This window comes from Somniosus microcephalus, chromosome 1 (assembly GCF_052327205.1).
Source record: "Somniosus microcephalus isolate GS21.2 chromosome 1, FLI_Smic_1.0, whole genome shotgun sequence".
Classification (NCBI taxonomy): Eukaryota; Metazoa; Chordata; class Chondrichthyes; order Squaliformes; family Somniosidae; genus Somniosus; species Somniosus microcephalus.
Window position 1 is genome coordinate 437,629,534 of NC_140987.1, and position 13,965 is coordinate 437,643,498.

The window sequence follows — 13,965 nt, forward strand, 5'->3', positions numbered from 1 at the left end:
ACCAAGCAAGGTCTTTGGAATGGGGACGGGATATGGGAATCATGCAAGCATATCAGTGCACATACTTGGTGGAAGGGACTTTGTGCATCCGAAGCCCTGTCACCCATTGCATCGGTGATACTCCAAATCCCACCTTCATCAGCGGCCTCTGAACGAAACTGGTCACTTTTTGGGAATACGCATACAAAGGTGCACAACAGGCTAACAAGAGAGTGGAGAAACTGATGGCTATCCGGGCGAACCTACAACTTATTGAGCCAGATACAGAAGTATCCACCACATAGCTAGACAGTGACACAGAGGAGGAAATGGACACGTCAGAGTCAGAGAATCAGGAGGAGCAATGATGAGTAGAAGACGCAGAAGATTCATGAGTAGAAGACTCAAGGGACAAAATAAGGACAAATTACAGGCTAAATAAGCTGACGCTCTTTATTTTATTTTAGATGGGTCTTTTTTATGGGGGTTCAATAAAGTTCAAAATGGTTTTTGGTTGTATGGAACAGTATGTCTATTTTGATGACAAAGAGAATAAGGGTCAGAGACAAAAACCATCAGTGTGCAAAAAAACTCTAAATTCCCATGGAAGCATAGAAGATAGGAGCAGGAGTAGGCCATTCGGCCCCTCGAGCCTGCTCCGCCATTCAATGAGATCATGACTGATCATCCAAATTCAATACCCTGTCCCTGCTCTCTCCCCATATCCCTTTAGCCTTAAGAAATATATCTAACTCCTTCTTGAATATATTTAATGAATTGGCCTCCACTGCCTTCTGTGGTAGAGAATTCCACAGGTTCACCACTCTCTGGGTGAAGAAATTCCTCCTCATCTCTGTCCTAAATGGCTTACCCCTTATCCTTAGACTGTGACCCATGGTTCTGGACTGCCCGGCCATCGGGAACATCCTTCCTGCATCTGGTCTGTCTAGTCCGGTTAGAATTTTATAAGTTTCAATGAGATCCCCTCTCATTCTTCTAAACTCCAGCGAGTATAAGCCCAAGCGACCCAATCTCTCCTCATACATCATTCCTGCCATCCCAGGTATCAGTCTGGTGAATCTTCGCTGCACTCCCTCCATGGCAAGAACATCCTTCCTCAGATAAGGCGACCAAAACTGCACACAATACTCAAGGTGTGCTCTCACCAAGGCCCTGTACAACTGCAGCAAGACATCCTTGTTCCTGTACTCGAACCCTCTCGCTACGAAGGCCAACATACCATTTGCCTTCTTAACCGCCTGCTGCACCTGCATGCTTACCTTCAGCGACTGGTGCACAAGGACACCCAGGTCTCGTTGCACTTCCCCTTCTCCCAATCAATTGCCATTCAGATAATCGGTCTTCCTGTTTTTGCCACCAAAGTGGATAACCTCGCATTTATCCACATTATACTGCATCTGCTATGCTTCTGTCCAAATCATACTCGAGTTTCTCAGCATCCTCCTCACAGCACACACGCCCACCCAGTTTTGTGTCGTCTGCAAACTTGAAGATATTACATCTAGTTCCCTCGTCTAGATCATTTATACATATTGTGAATAGCTGGGGTCCTAGGAGCGATGGAAAGTTTCCTCTTTTAACAATTCCCGGAATTTTGCAACCCTAGTGAAAAGGAACTTTGAGATAGTGGTCCTAAATTTATCTTTGCCAGTTTGAATCTGTATTCTCTTATCCTGGTGTCATGGGTTAACCTGAAATAGTATTTCATGCTACTTCAATTATGATACCACACTTGGACAGTACATTTAATTATTGTATTTTAAATCAGATCAGCAACTCATTTCATGTTGGATAGACTAGTTAAACAATAGTTTGCTTCAATGCAAAGTTGAAACTGCTACACATCCATGCAAAGCATTATGTAACTGATGAGGATGTTAGGTCGCCCAAATCAAATTTAGGCAAGTCGAAAAAGTCTTAAATGTTAGCTGAGAACCAACGGTCCCGTCAGCTCCAACCCCTTTCAATATTAACTTGTATTTGCATATGAGCACAAATTCAGAAATATGATTGCCATGGCCAGAGTGATTCAAAGCCAGTAGTATAACTTGGAGTCGGAAACTTTAAGTATGGGTCTCAAACAATACCTGTAGTGCAACAACACCCTAAGGATGTATTAACATTGCAAGTTTGGCATTGGTGCAAAGCAATTTCCACTTTGCCCTGACACTATATTTGCAGTGTAAATCCAGGGTCAGGGTGCAACTGTGGAGTAAAGCAGAATGAGAGTGTGTAGTCTCACACCAATTTGGTTTTAACACCTTATGGAGTGTAAATCTAGCACAGTGCCAAACCTGGTTTACAAAATTCTCCAGGTCTATTGTGATTCCTAAGCACCTTTACCTGACCTCAGTGTCAGTCTTTCGCAAGCAAGGATTCTCCCCTCTGTAAATTTTTAATGTTTTAACTATTGGGAGAGAGAGTTCTATACATAGAGGTGTATCCAGGCAATCACACAGGAGTTAGGACTCCAGCCAGTGAGGTGTTAAGCAATAAAAAAACACTTTATGATTGGAACTTGAACTGCAACCACCAGTTCAGAGCAGTAGCTGCAATGTAAATATGCCCTACATTGTATTTTGTAGAGTATTTATATAGAGTAGCAATAATTACCTTGTTATATTACTGTGAATGGTAACATACATTCAGTGATAAATTAACCACACAAGGCAACCTAGATTTTATCACCACAAACAAAAGTACCTGTTTAAAAAATTGGGAAAATACTGTATAAATTGTCCAGTTACAAAGTGGTACACACACACAGACCAACATTTATTTGCACTATGCTTCAGATAGTTTGTTGAAATTTTGAGGCATGGGACAAATCATTTTTTTCCTACCTCAAACTACTTGTGAAGAAGAATACATGAGGGCCACTGAGTCAATTTACTGATAAAAACATACATGTTCTGAATAAAAAGTAAAAACAGGAAATACTGGAAACACACAGGTCCATCAACATCTGTAAGGAACAAAGGCAGGTTAACATTTCAGGTGTAGACCCTTCATCAAAACTGGAAACTGAAAGTCACGCAAGTTGGGTTGAAAAAGGACAAACCAACCACAGAACGGAAGTTAATGGGCTGATGGTCCCGCAAACTGCTTCATAGAAAAGCAGGAAGCTATTAGATGATATAAAAGATTATCTCAGGGAGTACAATAGCAAAATACTGCGGATGCTGGAAATCTGAAATGATGCTGCCTGGCCTGCTGAGTATTTCCAGCATTTTCTGTTATTATCTCAGTGAGGCTATGTAAAGGCAATAAATGAACAAAACAGTGTGCAACAAGCCAAGATGGTGAAAAGGTGTGAGAAAGACCGACACAGGGAAAAGAGTGGGAATATTGAGAGGGGGGGGGGACCTGCAAATGCAGGAGGTCTGAAGTGAAAACAGAAGATTTGGGAAACATACAGTATGTGTGTCAGTCCCAAAAAAAGGGGAATATAAGGCCAACTGTGTTCTAACAAAGGGTCTACACCCAACAGGTTAACCCACCTCCCCTCCCCCCGGCACTGACATACTCACCCAACACCCCCTGTTGTAAGGAGAATGGAGGATATGTCGATGGTCTGAAATTACTGAAGTCAAAATTCAGACCAGAGGGCTGTGGAATATGCAGAAGAGGAGATAATGTTCCAGTAGAACACTTTCAAATATGGTTCTAAAAATAGTTGATATTCGATTTACATGCAAACATTACAGTTTTTCACAATACATGTTGAAAATTAGTGTAACAATATTTCTGTACTATTTGAAATTTAATTTAAGTGTTGCCATGAACACATTCAAGTTTGCAACTCACTAAAAAAACACTTCACATAATGTCTTGTATTTTTACTTTTATTGTCCATTATTATTCATATTGAAATTTACAACTAAAGTGGAATCACAGAAACAACATAAATGACCCGGACAGTATTTACACAGTAATAACCAGTCTCAAAGGAGTAAGAATAAAGTTGAATAATCTTTTATCCTTGTGATCTGTTCAATCACATCTGCTCCTGATGTCATCACATGCCTACTGTAAGTACAGGACGGACATTAACGAACCAATTTATTTCTCGTTACTTCCTTTTCGAATTTACATCAACAAGCAACACAACAGTACTTTTAAAATAACAACAGAAAATGCTGGAAACACTCAGCAGGTCAGGCAGCAGCAGTGGAGAGAAACAGAGTTAATGTTTCAGGTCGATGACCCTTCGTCAGAACTTAGTATTTCTAATTAGTATTTCTAATCCGGCGTTACTCCCAAACTCCAGTTACTTATCAAAAGTAGATGTTCGAGAGATTTAATGAACACAGCCTCCCATTCTGCAGGGAATCTTCCGTATGTGTCAACACATAAAGGGAGCTTCCCTGAATATATTTACCATTTGAAAAGGGGAAACAACGTTTAAGGAAAATGACAAATTATATTAAAACATATCAAAATTGCGAGGAGAGATTTTAGACATGATTTTTAAAAAAATATATACTTAGATTCTTCATGCGTAACCAGTTCCAGTTAAATACACACCCAGTGCCTGGGTCAGTCTATTGTCTATTAGTTATCTGTAGAGCACTTCAGGCTGGTCAGCGCTGGTCTTGTGCTTTCCTCCGCCGCCAGTATAACGATGTAAAGAATCGGTGTATTGGAGCTATTCTGGACAATTGGGGCTTTTTGGCTGGGCCATCCACTTGATCCTCCTGTGCCACCAGCAGCCGAGCACGCTTCTTCTCCGCGGGCACAGCCTGGGGCTCTTGCTCTTCCTCTTGAGCCCCGGCCAGCTGCTTGAGCTGGCCGGACGCCTCGCTGCCCAGGTACTGCCAGGCTTTCCTGCCGGAGTAATCGCGGGCGTCCGGGTCGGCGCTGAAGGCGCCCACCAGCAGCTTGACCAGGGTGTGGTGGCCTTGCATGGCGGCCAGGTGCAGCGGGCTGTAGCCGCCGCCGCCCGCCTTGGCGTTCAGGTCCAGCGGCCAACCCCGGCGTTCAGCCCAGCGCACCAGCTCGATCAGGGTCTCGGCTTTGCCCTGCTTGGCCAGCCAGTGGGCGGCCGTCAGCCCGCTCACAAAGTCCTTCTTGTTCAGCAGGTTGGCGTCGGAGAGCAGCAGGGACTCCATCCTCTGCCAGTCGCCCTGGGCCGCCGCCAGCATCCACTCGTGTTCCGCCGGCTCCAGGGCCACGCACGGGGGGCCGCTCGACTGGTCGGTGCCCGAGGAGGACATGGACTCCCTCTGCCCCGGCTCCCCTCCGCTGTCCGGCCCTGTGCCGTAGGCGCTCCACATGCCACTGAACCCATTGCTGACCATCAGCTCCCCCAGGCATGTCTTCCCGCTGGCCGGCGACCCGCCCGCTGCCGAGTCCGCCGCACTTGCGCCGCCATCTCGCCGGCTGCCCCGGAAACTCATGCGTGACCAGCGATCGCCAGCCTTGCTCCAGGGTCTCCTTTTCTGACATCCCGACTTCCCGGCCGGCGGATCTGCGCCGACTTCGGCCAAGCCGCCCGCTCCCAGTCTGCCGGGATTTTCCGAGGAACTTTGCAGGAAGCGGCCCAACAGGTGGGACAGGCGGTTCACGTCCTCCAGGACCGCGCTGTAAGTCAGAGGGTTGCAGCTTTTGGAAGGCGAGAGGCTCCGGTCACAGTCCAGGGCGGTCGGCGCATCTCCCGGACCGTCCGCCGCCAAGAAGCGGCTGTGGCTCATCTCAGCCAACTTCTCAAACATCCTCAGCCTCCTCTCGCTGGATTTTCCTCCCCCTTCTCTCTCCTTCGAGTCGTGCTTGGAGGGAGCCAGGTCTGTACTTCGAGATTAACCGGTGATCAAATCAGCCCAGCTCAATGTCCTCGTTGCGCCACGCCCCCGTGGAATTTCCTTGCTCTAAGTATATATATAAAAAAAACGTGCACAGCCAGTGGGCACTAACTCGGGTTTTTTTTAAAATCTTTAGCCCGGCATTTGGAATGTCCCTTTTGCTCAGTTTCCTTCTCCTTCGTGTTTCTCAAATCAGAGGCTGGACCGACCTTTGCCTCCTAATTCAGGGAGTGTTTCACTGCTCGCTGCCCGTTCTCCTCCTCGTCAGCACAACGCTGCCCATTTGTCGCTGATTTGGCCTCAGAACTTCCCTGCTGCTAATAAAATTGTTTAAAACAATCTGCTGCGTCGACCCTTTTAAAGTGGAACTCAGTCACGAGTTTTTGTCACTCTCTCTCTCTAGTTGCTAAAAGCAGAATAGAAATTTCACCCCCCGAAAAAAAATCCCCACACGCACACAGGCGTCCAGGAAGTAACTTGAAAATAAATCTCCAACTGCACCACCAACAGTTAACAGAGTTATCACGAAATCTCTCTGCTATTTTTCAATACAATCCAGTCCAACCCAAAAGTTCTTGGAACCAACATTGTTCCGATTAAATTGCCCGCGAATTGAGCAGGAAGGAGTATCTGATTTGAAATAGAACAAATGGGCAATTGCAGAATCAATTTCTCTGGAATCTGATGTTGCACATAGGCATCCTCTACTCCTACAATCAGTTTGCCTGTTATTTATCATGTGCAGGTCCTCAAAGTTCACAGGATAGATAAAGGATTGCAAAGGTTAAGAAAGAAAAGTTAAACATTTAAGATTAGGTCACTGGGAACAATGACTCTCATTTCTTTTAATTTAAACCGTTGACATAAATTACAGGCTTTTGAAATGAATATATTTTGTACCAGCTTTCGCCCTGCCTTCCTAAAGGTTTGTATTCCTCTGCTACAGGTGCCAGCACCGGATGTCACCGGGCTATTCGGCTGTGGGCGGCATCACAGTTGGACCAAACTCTTACCTCACCTAATGTTCGCGTACACACGCACTTTCCCATGTTGTGAAATGGCCATTTATTATCAAATACACAAAGGACAAATGTATAACGTCAACTCAAGTACATGGAATGGAAGGGAAAGATGGATGAGGCAAACGTTTGTATATGTTGGAGCTTATATTAAATTGTACTTGATACAGGTCAGTGCTAGTTCTGGCTAGTGGTGTGTTATAAAGCAACTGTTGTACTCAGTGAGAACACTGGCATTTGGGTCACAGTTATACTGAAGCTACCAGTCTCAGACTGACATGTGTGGAGTGTGATGTGCAGTCATTGAGGGCAGACACAAAGGAGCTCACAATGGTTGGCTTTAGTTGGGCTCTGATTCCTTAATTACAATGATAAGGACATAAGAATTAGGAGCAGGAGTAGGCCATACAGACCCTCAAGCCTGCTCCACATTTGTATTCCTCTGCTACAGTGCTACAGGCCAGCATCGCATTTCACCATTCAATAAGATCATGGCTTATCTTCAACCTCAACTCCACTTTCCCGCCTGATCCCCATATCCCTTGATTTCCCCTAGAGTCCAAAAATCTATCTATTTCAGCTTTGAATATACTCAAAGACTCAGCATCCACAGCCCTTTGGGGCAGAGAATTCCAAAGATTCACAATCCCCTGAGTGAAGAAATTCCTCCTCATCTCGGTCCTAAATGGCCGATGCCTTTTCTTGAGAATATGTCCCCTAGTTCTAGACGCTCCAGTCAGAGGAAACAATCTCTCAGCATCTACCCTGTCAACCCCCCTCAGAATCTTGTATGTTTCAATGAGATCACCTCTCATTCTTCTAAACTCCAGAGAGTATCGGCCCATTCTACACAATCTCTCATCATAGGACAGCCCTCTCATCCCAGGAATCAATCTAGTGAACCTTCATTTCACCGCCTCTAAGGCAAGTATATCCTTCCTTAGATAAGGAGACCAAAACTGTGCACAGTACTCCAGGTGTGGTCTCACCAAGGCCCTGTACAATTGTAGTAAGACTTCCTTACTCTTGTACTCCAGCCCCCTTGCAATAAAGGCCAACATGCCATTTGCCTTCCTAATTGCTTGCTGTACCTGCATACTAGCTTTCTGTGTTTCCTGTACGAGGACACCTAAATCTCCCTGAACGCCAACATTTAATAAGTTCTCACCATTTAAAAAATATTCTGTTTTTCTATTCTTCCTACCAAAGTGAATAATCTTGCATTTCCCCACATTATACTCCATCTGCCACCTTATTGCCCACTGTCTATATTCCTTTGCAAGCTCTTTGTGTCCTCTTCACAGCTTACTTTCCCACCTAGCTCTGTATATCTGTATATCGGGAATGGTGGCCAGAGGGTGAGCGGGAGAAGCAGGCCACCACACGTGGAGCCGAGCCGGCAACAGTGAGGAGGAGGCCGCGGTGACGAGGAGGACGGAGCGGCTGAGGGACATCGTGCTCCCACTGCCACTGGATGCCAAAGAATTGACTTTCTGAACACGGCGCTGTAAGAATAGCTGACGTGTCCCTACGGGGAGTAAGCATTCCATTGTATTGTACTGGTTACATATGGCAAATTAAAGAATTGAAATAAATATCATCAGCAAACTTGGATACATTACAACCTTTTATGTGGCACCTTATTGAATACCTTTTGGAAATCCAAATATACTACATCCGCTGGTTCCCCTTTATCTACCCTGCTAGTTACATCCTCAAAAAACTCTAATAAATTTGTCAAACACGATTTCCCTTTCATAAAACCATGTTGACTCTGCCTAATCATATTATGATTTTCTAAGCGCCCTGATACCACTTCCTTAATAATGGATTCCAGCATTTTCCCGACGACTGACATTAGGCTAACTGGCCTGTAGTTCCCTGTTTTCTCTCTCCCTACTTTCTTGAACAGCGGGGCTATATTTGCTACCTTCGAATCCATTGGGACCGTTCTAGAATCTAGGGAATTTTGGAAGATCACAACCAATGCATCCACTATCTCTGCTGTAATGATGCATCCATGAAACTGCTTTACTTCAATACAAAAGTGGCAGTATGATTGAACCCTTACATCTTTCAACCCCTACAAATGTTCTCACCTCTTCTGATGGTGCGGACTCATATTGGTGTATGGTTTCTTTAAATGTGTTGTCCCTGCACCTCTTTGTAAATATTCTGTCTAACCTTGGCGCAACTATTGATCATTGCAGAACAATTCTTTTGCAAGTACGTTTAACAAACAATTTATATGAGACGTTAAACCGAGGCCCCATCTGCCCTCTCAAGTGGACGTAAAAGATCCCGTGACACTATTCAAAAAAGAGCAGGGGAGTTCTCCCGGGTATCCTGGCCAATATTTATCCCTCATCATCACTACTAAAATTTTTTTATCTGGTTATGTTTCTCATTGCTGTTTGTGGGAGCTTGCTGTGCGCAACTTGGCTGCTGCATTTTTCTCCAATACAACAGCGACTACACTTCAACGGTACTTCATTGGCTGTAAAGCGTTTTAGGACATCCTGAGGTCGTGAAAAGTGCCATGTAAATGCAAGTTATTTCCGTTCGTTTCCTTTCATTGGTATACATTCTGCATCAAAATTACAGTAAAGAACCAAAACTAGAATTGGAGCTTCTGATGCTGAAGTAATGCTGTGTCAGATCAGCACTCAAAAACCAATGAGCGTCACGATATTATGACATGCTTAAAGGGAAGTGTATTTTATTTATTGGTGCACGATTGGTGGACTCAAGTAAGGGGCATGTGCAGCTGTGTGCAACGGGCCTCGCACACTAACAACAACAACAACTTGCATTTATATAGCGCTTTAACATAGTAAATCATCTGCAGGCGCTTCACTGGAGCGTTATCAAACATAATTGGACAGCGAGCCATGTAAGGAGATACTAGGACAGATGACCAAAAGCTTGGTCAAAGAGGTAGGTTTTAAGGAGCGTCTTAAAGGTGGAGAGAGAGGTGGCGAGGCGGAGAGGTTTAGGGAGGGAATTCCAGAGCTTAGGGCCTGGGCAGCAGAAGGAACTGCCACCAATGGTGGAGCGATTAAAATGCGGAATACCCAAGAGGCCAGAATTGGAGGAGTGCAGAGGTCTTGAAGGGTTGCAGGCGATGTCCCTTTAATTTTTTTTGGGGTGTGCGGCCCATTCACAATACTGCGCATGCGCGGTTTTTCCCATTTAAAAGGCGGTGAGCCAGCTGCGCAGGAGCTCCAGAGCGAAGGGAACATTGGTTGTGGGGCTGGAGGAGGTGACAGAGATAGGGAGGGGCGAGGCCATGGAGCGATTTGAAAACAAGGATGAGAATTTTAAAATTGAGGTGTTGCCGGACCGGGAGCCAATGTAATAAGCACCACTGCGCATATCATCACCACATTTGCAGACATGTTTATGTAAACTGTGACTTGTGGTTTTAGAGGAATCCAGAGAACCACCACGATGGGAATTCATAATCATGTAAATGTGAAAGAGCTGGCACTGTTTAATGTGTCACATTCACACAGCCGCCTAAGGCAATTGCTGCATAGCAACAACTTTCTTTTCAATTTTCTACCCTCCTCTGCTGATGGCACAGACCCGCTGGAGTACAGTTCCAGTACCTCACTCAAGTGACCATTCTTTAGGTGTGAGAGTAGATGGTGACTGTCAGTAGGCTATTCAACTATGCCGGGCATTGTAGCTAAACCCAATTCTGTCATTTGCCACTTACATGGGTCACTGGATAGCCAGTCTGGAAGCAGAAATCTCCCTTTCTCAGCAATAACCCAGGCCAACATGAGTTATCACTGAGAAAGAGGAATTCCCCTTCCAGATTGGCTATCTAACCTTCCTCCGCTCCCCCACCCACCCCACCCCACCCTCTCCCAGCTGGTCCCCTGGCTTGGGGAGAAACTCAGTACTGATTGGAGTTTGAATCTGGGACCTTCCTAGAATCATACAGCACAGAAAGAGGCCATTTGGCCCATCGTGCCTGTGCTGCCTCTCCGAAAGAACAATCCAATTAGTCCCACTCCCCTGCTCTTTCCCCATAGCCCTGCAATTATTTTTTCCTTTTCAAGTATATATCCAATTCCCTTTTGTAAGTTATTATTGAATCTGTTTCCACCGCCCTTTCAGGCAGTGCATTCCAGATCATAACAACTTCTGATCTGTATTACACAAGCTGGTGCCTTTGCCCACTTGGCCACTGGAGGAGTTATGATAATAGCAGCATTTAACTCAAAGCATTCAATTTATAATCTGTTAGTTGGTTGAGTTAGCGTGCAGTTGAGGCACACAGTCTTAAATTTGATTGTGGTTGGTGTTGAGTTAGCGGACTTCACCTGGGATGGCACTATATATTTGGCATATATGAGTGCCCTGAGCTACAGAGGTGGAAATCAGTCACGGTTCCAACTCGCTACCCAGTGAACTGCGCTGGAAAGATAATCTGTAGTGCCTCCTGTAGTTGAATAGTCTGCCACTGTCCACTAATTAGGCACACAGAAAATAATGGCCACTTGGCATGGGAGCATCCAGTACCTATGGAATGGTATCCCAGCATGAGCTAATGCCTTCAGGAGAGGACCTGGGAAATATTAAGGGGGAAATTGGATTTAAAACAATCAGAATGTTATGCATGTTATTACCAGCTAACGAAAAGAAGCAGGGCGGTGTGGGTGGGGCACCCCACACACGATATTTATTTTATAGGAACACAGGAACAGGAGTAGGCCATTGAGCCCCTCGCGCCTGTTCCGCCATTCGATGATCTCATGGCTGATCTGCGACCAAACTCCATATATCCGCCTTTGGCCCATATCCCTTAATACCTTTGGTTAACAAAATCAATCTCAGATTTAAAATTAACAATTGATCTAGCATCAATTGCCGTTTGCGGAAGAGAGTTCCAAACTTCTACCACCCTTTGTGTGTAGAAGTGTTTCCTAATTACACTCCTGAAAGGTCTGGCTTTAATTTTTAGACTATGCCTCCTATTTTGAAATGTAATCTCATGGAAATTAAGACTTAAGGACGCAATTTAAATTAAAAAAAAATGAAATCCAACACTTGGTTTATTGTACACAGTGGAAGGGTGAGTCACTGTGTACGGCATGGGGTTAGTCATTGCTTACAGTAGGAGGCACATCAAGTCGTATTTAACACTATACTGTAGTTTGCGTCAATCCAGGCAGACATCTAAAGGTTATGCACCTTTCAAATCAATGTGGGAGCTCGCTGCTCTATTGCCGCCTGCGGATATCACCCACCAGTTCAGTGGGAGGGGGAAAAGACAACTTCGACACACTTAGTTGCAATGACGCAGCCGATAGGGCATTAAAATGCCGAAATTGCCGCACCTGCTAGAGAGCAACAACAGACTCAAGCGGCTGCACCGTAATTTCTAAAAACAAACCAAACGCAGCAACAGTTAAGAAATATCGATGGTTTCCTTGCAAATATTTTTCAGTTTGAAATCAGCTTGCGACTTTATAAAATTTATAACGGATTAAAAAAAAAATAAAGTTTAAGACATTGGGAAATAACCAATTTACTGCAATTCAATAAATAAAGCTGCAATAATTTGTTAATGAACGAACTCCACGCAATCCCTTTAAAGTAATATTTGTAGCGAAAAAAACGATACTTTTCGTTTCCGCTACAGTGTGCCCGAATGGGGGACCCTACCATTGTGAAAAGAGGGGCGGCCGATCTCATGATGATGAAGATGTGACTACATAGGGGGAAAGTAGCGGGGAGTTACCAGGCCAGATTAACATTGTAATAATATGCACTGACTGGGAAAGAAAAACTAACCCCCCAAAAAATCAGAGTGAGGAGGGGAAAGGATTGTAGCTGGTTCCATCCCCCCTCTCCCGGCGAGGTGGTAGCGGCCGATATGCACCCAGTGTCTCTGTCCGGAGCCCGGGAGCTTCTGGTCACCCGCGGATCGACAATGGCGGCGGCTGAAGTAGCTCGGCAGATGGTGAGTGAGCAACTAGACACACACAAACTTCTTCTCCGCCCTCATTTAGGATTTAACTGCATGCATTTAAATTCTATGCATGGATTTCTTTCAGCCGTTTGCACACACAGAGCGAGACAGACAGACAGAGAGGAAGGGAGGACGGCATTTGCCAAGCGCCTCCGCTGCATTTTCTTCCTCTTTTTGCAAATGAGGAGCCACTTCGCCCCCGGGGTCAGTGAGCTGCTGTTGTTGCTCAGCTGGTCAGCTCAGCTATTGTTCACTCAGCAAGGATGGATGGATGGGTGGGTGGATGGATGAAAGAAAGACAGACAGACAGACACTGGGCGTTGGCTTCTGGACTGAATCTTTAAATTGCAATTTAATTAATTAAAAAAATGAAGTAAGTGTGTGTGTGTGTTTGTTTGGGGGCGGGTGATGGTGGTGGGAAAGCGAGAGAGACACAATCTGTTCAATGTCTCCCTCCCGCCATTTTCAGCACCGGTAGCTTGTTGTGGGTGGGGAGGGAACCGTGCGCACTGGCTCCGTTATGTATGTGCCACCTGCACTTTCCACTTTATGCACAAACCTATTATTTTTCGAAGGGTCATGCCTTTAAATTGTTCAAGTATCCGCTGGTTATGAGCAGATGAGGGTGGCAATGACCCGCATTGTAGGGAAGGAAGCAAGTCCTGTACCCTTCACCGCACCATAACGGTTTTTAGAATTGATTTATTCCACCTAAATGTTAAATGGGAAACGATCTAAACCCATGTCCCGTGGATTATTTCACCGTTATGGTTGGTATTTTTATTGATTTAAAATACAGTTTTGCACACTGCGATCTCGATTAGATCACTGCTCAACCTGCTAAAACTCGAACCTGTACTGCCTAATTTAACCCTTTAAGCCCTGGTATCATTCTGGTGAATCTGCACTATATACACTTCAAGGCCAGTTCTAAGGTTCAGTGCCCAACGCTGAATGCAGTACTTCAGGTAGGGGTCTAAACAAGGCTCTGTACAACTGAAGCACCACATTTTTACTCTTGTGTTCCAGCCCTCGAGATAAAGGGCAACGTTCCATTACCCTTCTTTGAACCTGTGCAAGAGCTTTTAGTGATTTGTGAACCTGGACACCCAACCCCTTTTGCTCCTCCACAGCTCCCAATCTCCCACCATTAAGAAAA

The 13,965-nt window shown here is 45.1% G+C and overlaps 2 protein-coding genes across 8 annotated transcripts in view; one reads left to right on the plus strand and one right to left on the minus strand.

The window, feature by feature from the left end:
- Positions 1-3,829: 3,829 nt before the first annotated feature.
- On the minus strand, positions 3,830-6,468 carry sowahd (sosondowah ankyrin repeat domain family d). Its single transcript, XM_086001107.1, has one exon. It carries the CDS (start codon positions 5,712-5,714, stop codon positions 4,584-4,586), a length of 1,131 nt encoding a protein of 376 aa, XP_085857233.1. The 5' UTR covers positions 5,715-6,468; the 3' UTR covers positions 3,830-4,583.
- A 6,106-nt stretch (positions 6,469-12,574) lies between these two features.
- Positions 12,575-13,965, plus strand: part of LOC147125317 (septin-6) — a 110,768-nt gene continuing 109,377 nt past the window's right edge. For 2 of the 7 annotated variants that reach the window (XR_015079989.1, XM_086001122.1), the window contains exon 1: positions 12,590-12,797. Coding sequence is in view for 5 of the 7 variants with exons in the window: in XM_086001122.1 (XP_085857248.1) it covers positions 12,711-12,797 (87 nt within the window). In the remaining 2 variants the exon portion in view is untranslated. Of the gene's footprint in view, positions 12,798-13,965 lie in introns of all 7 variants that reach the window. The other 5 variants (XM_086001142.1, XM_086001133.1, XM_086001162.1 and 2 more) reach the window with 4 other exon arrangements.

What these genes read in the sequence shown, in the direction of transcription:
- sowahd (XM_086001107.1), bottom strand. Translation starts at nt 5,714, where the DNA reads ATGTTTGAGAAGTTGGCTGAGATGAGCCACAGCCGCTTCTTGGCGGCG.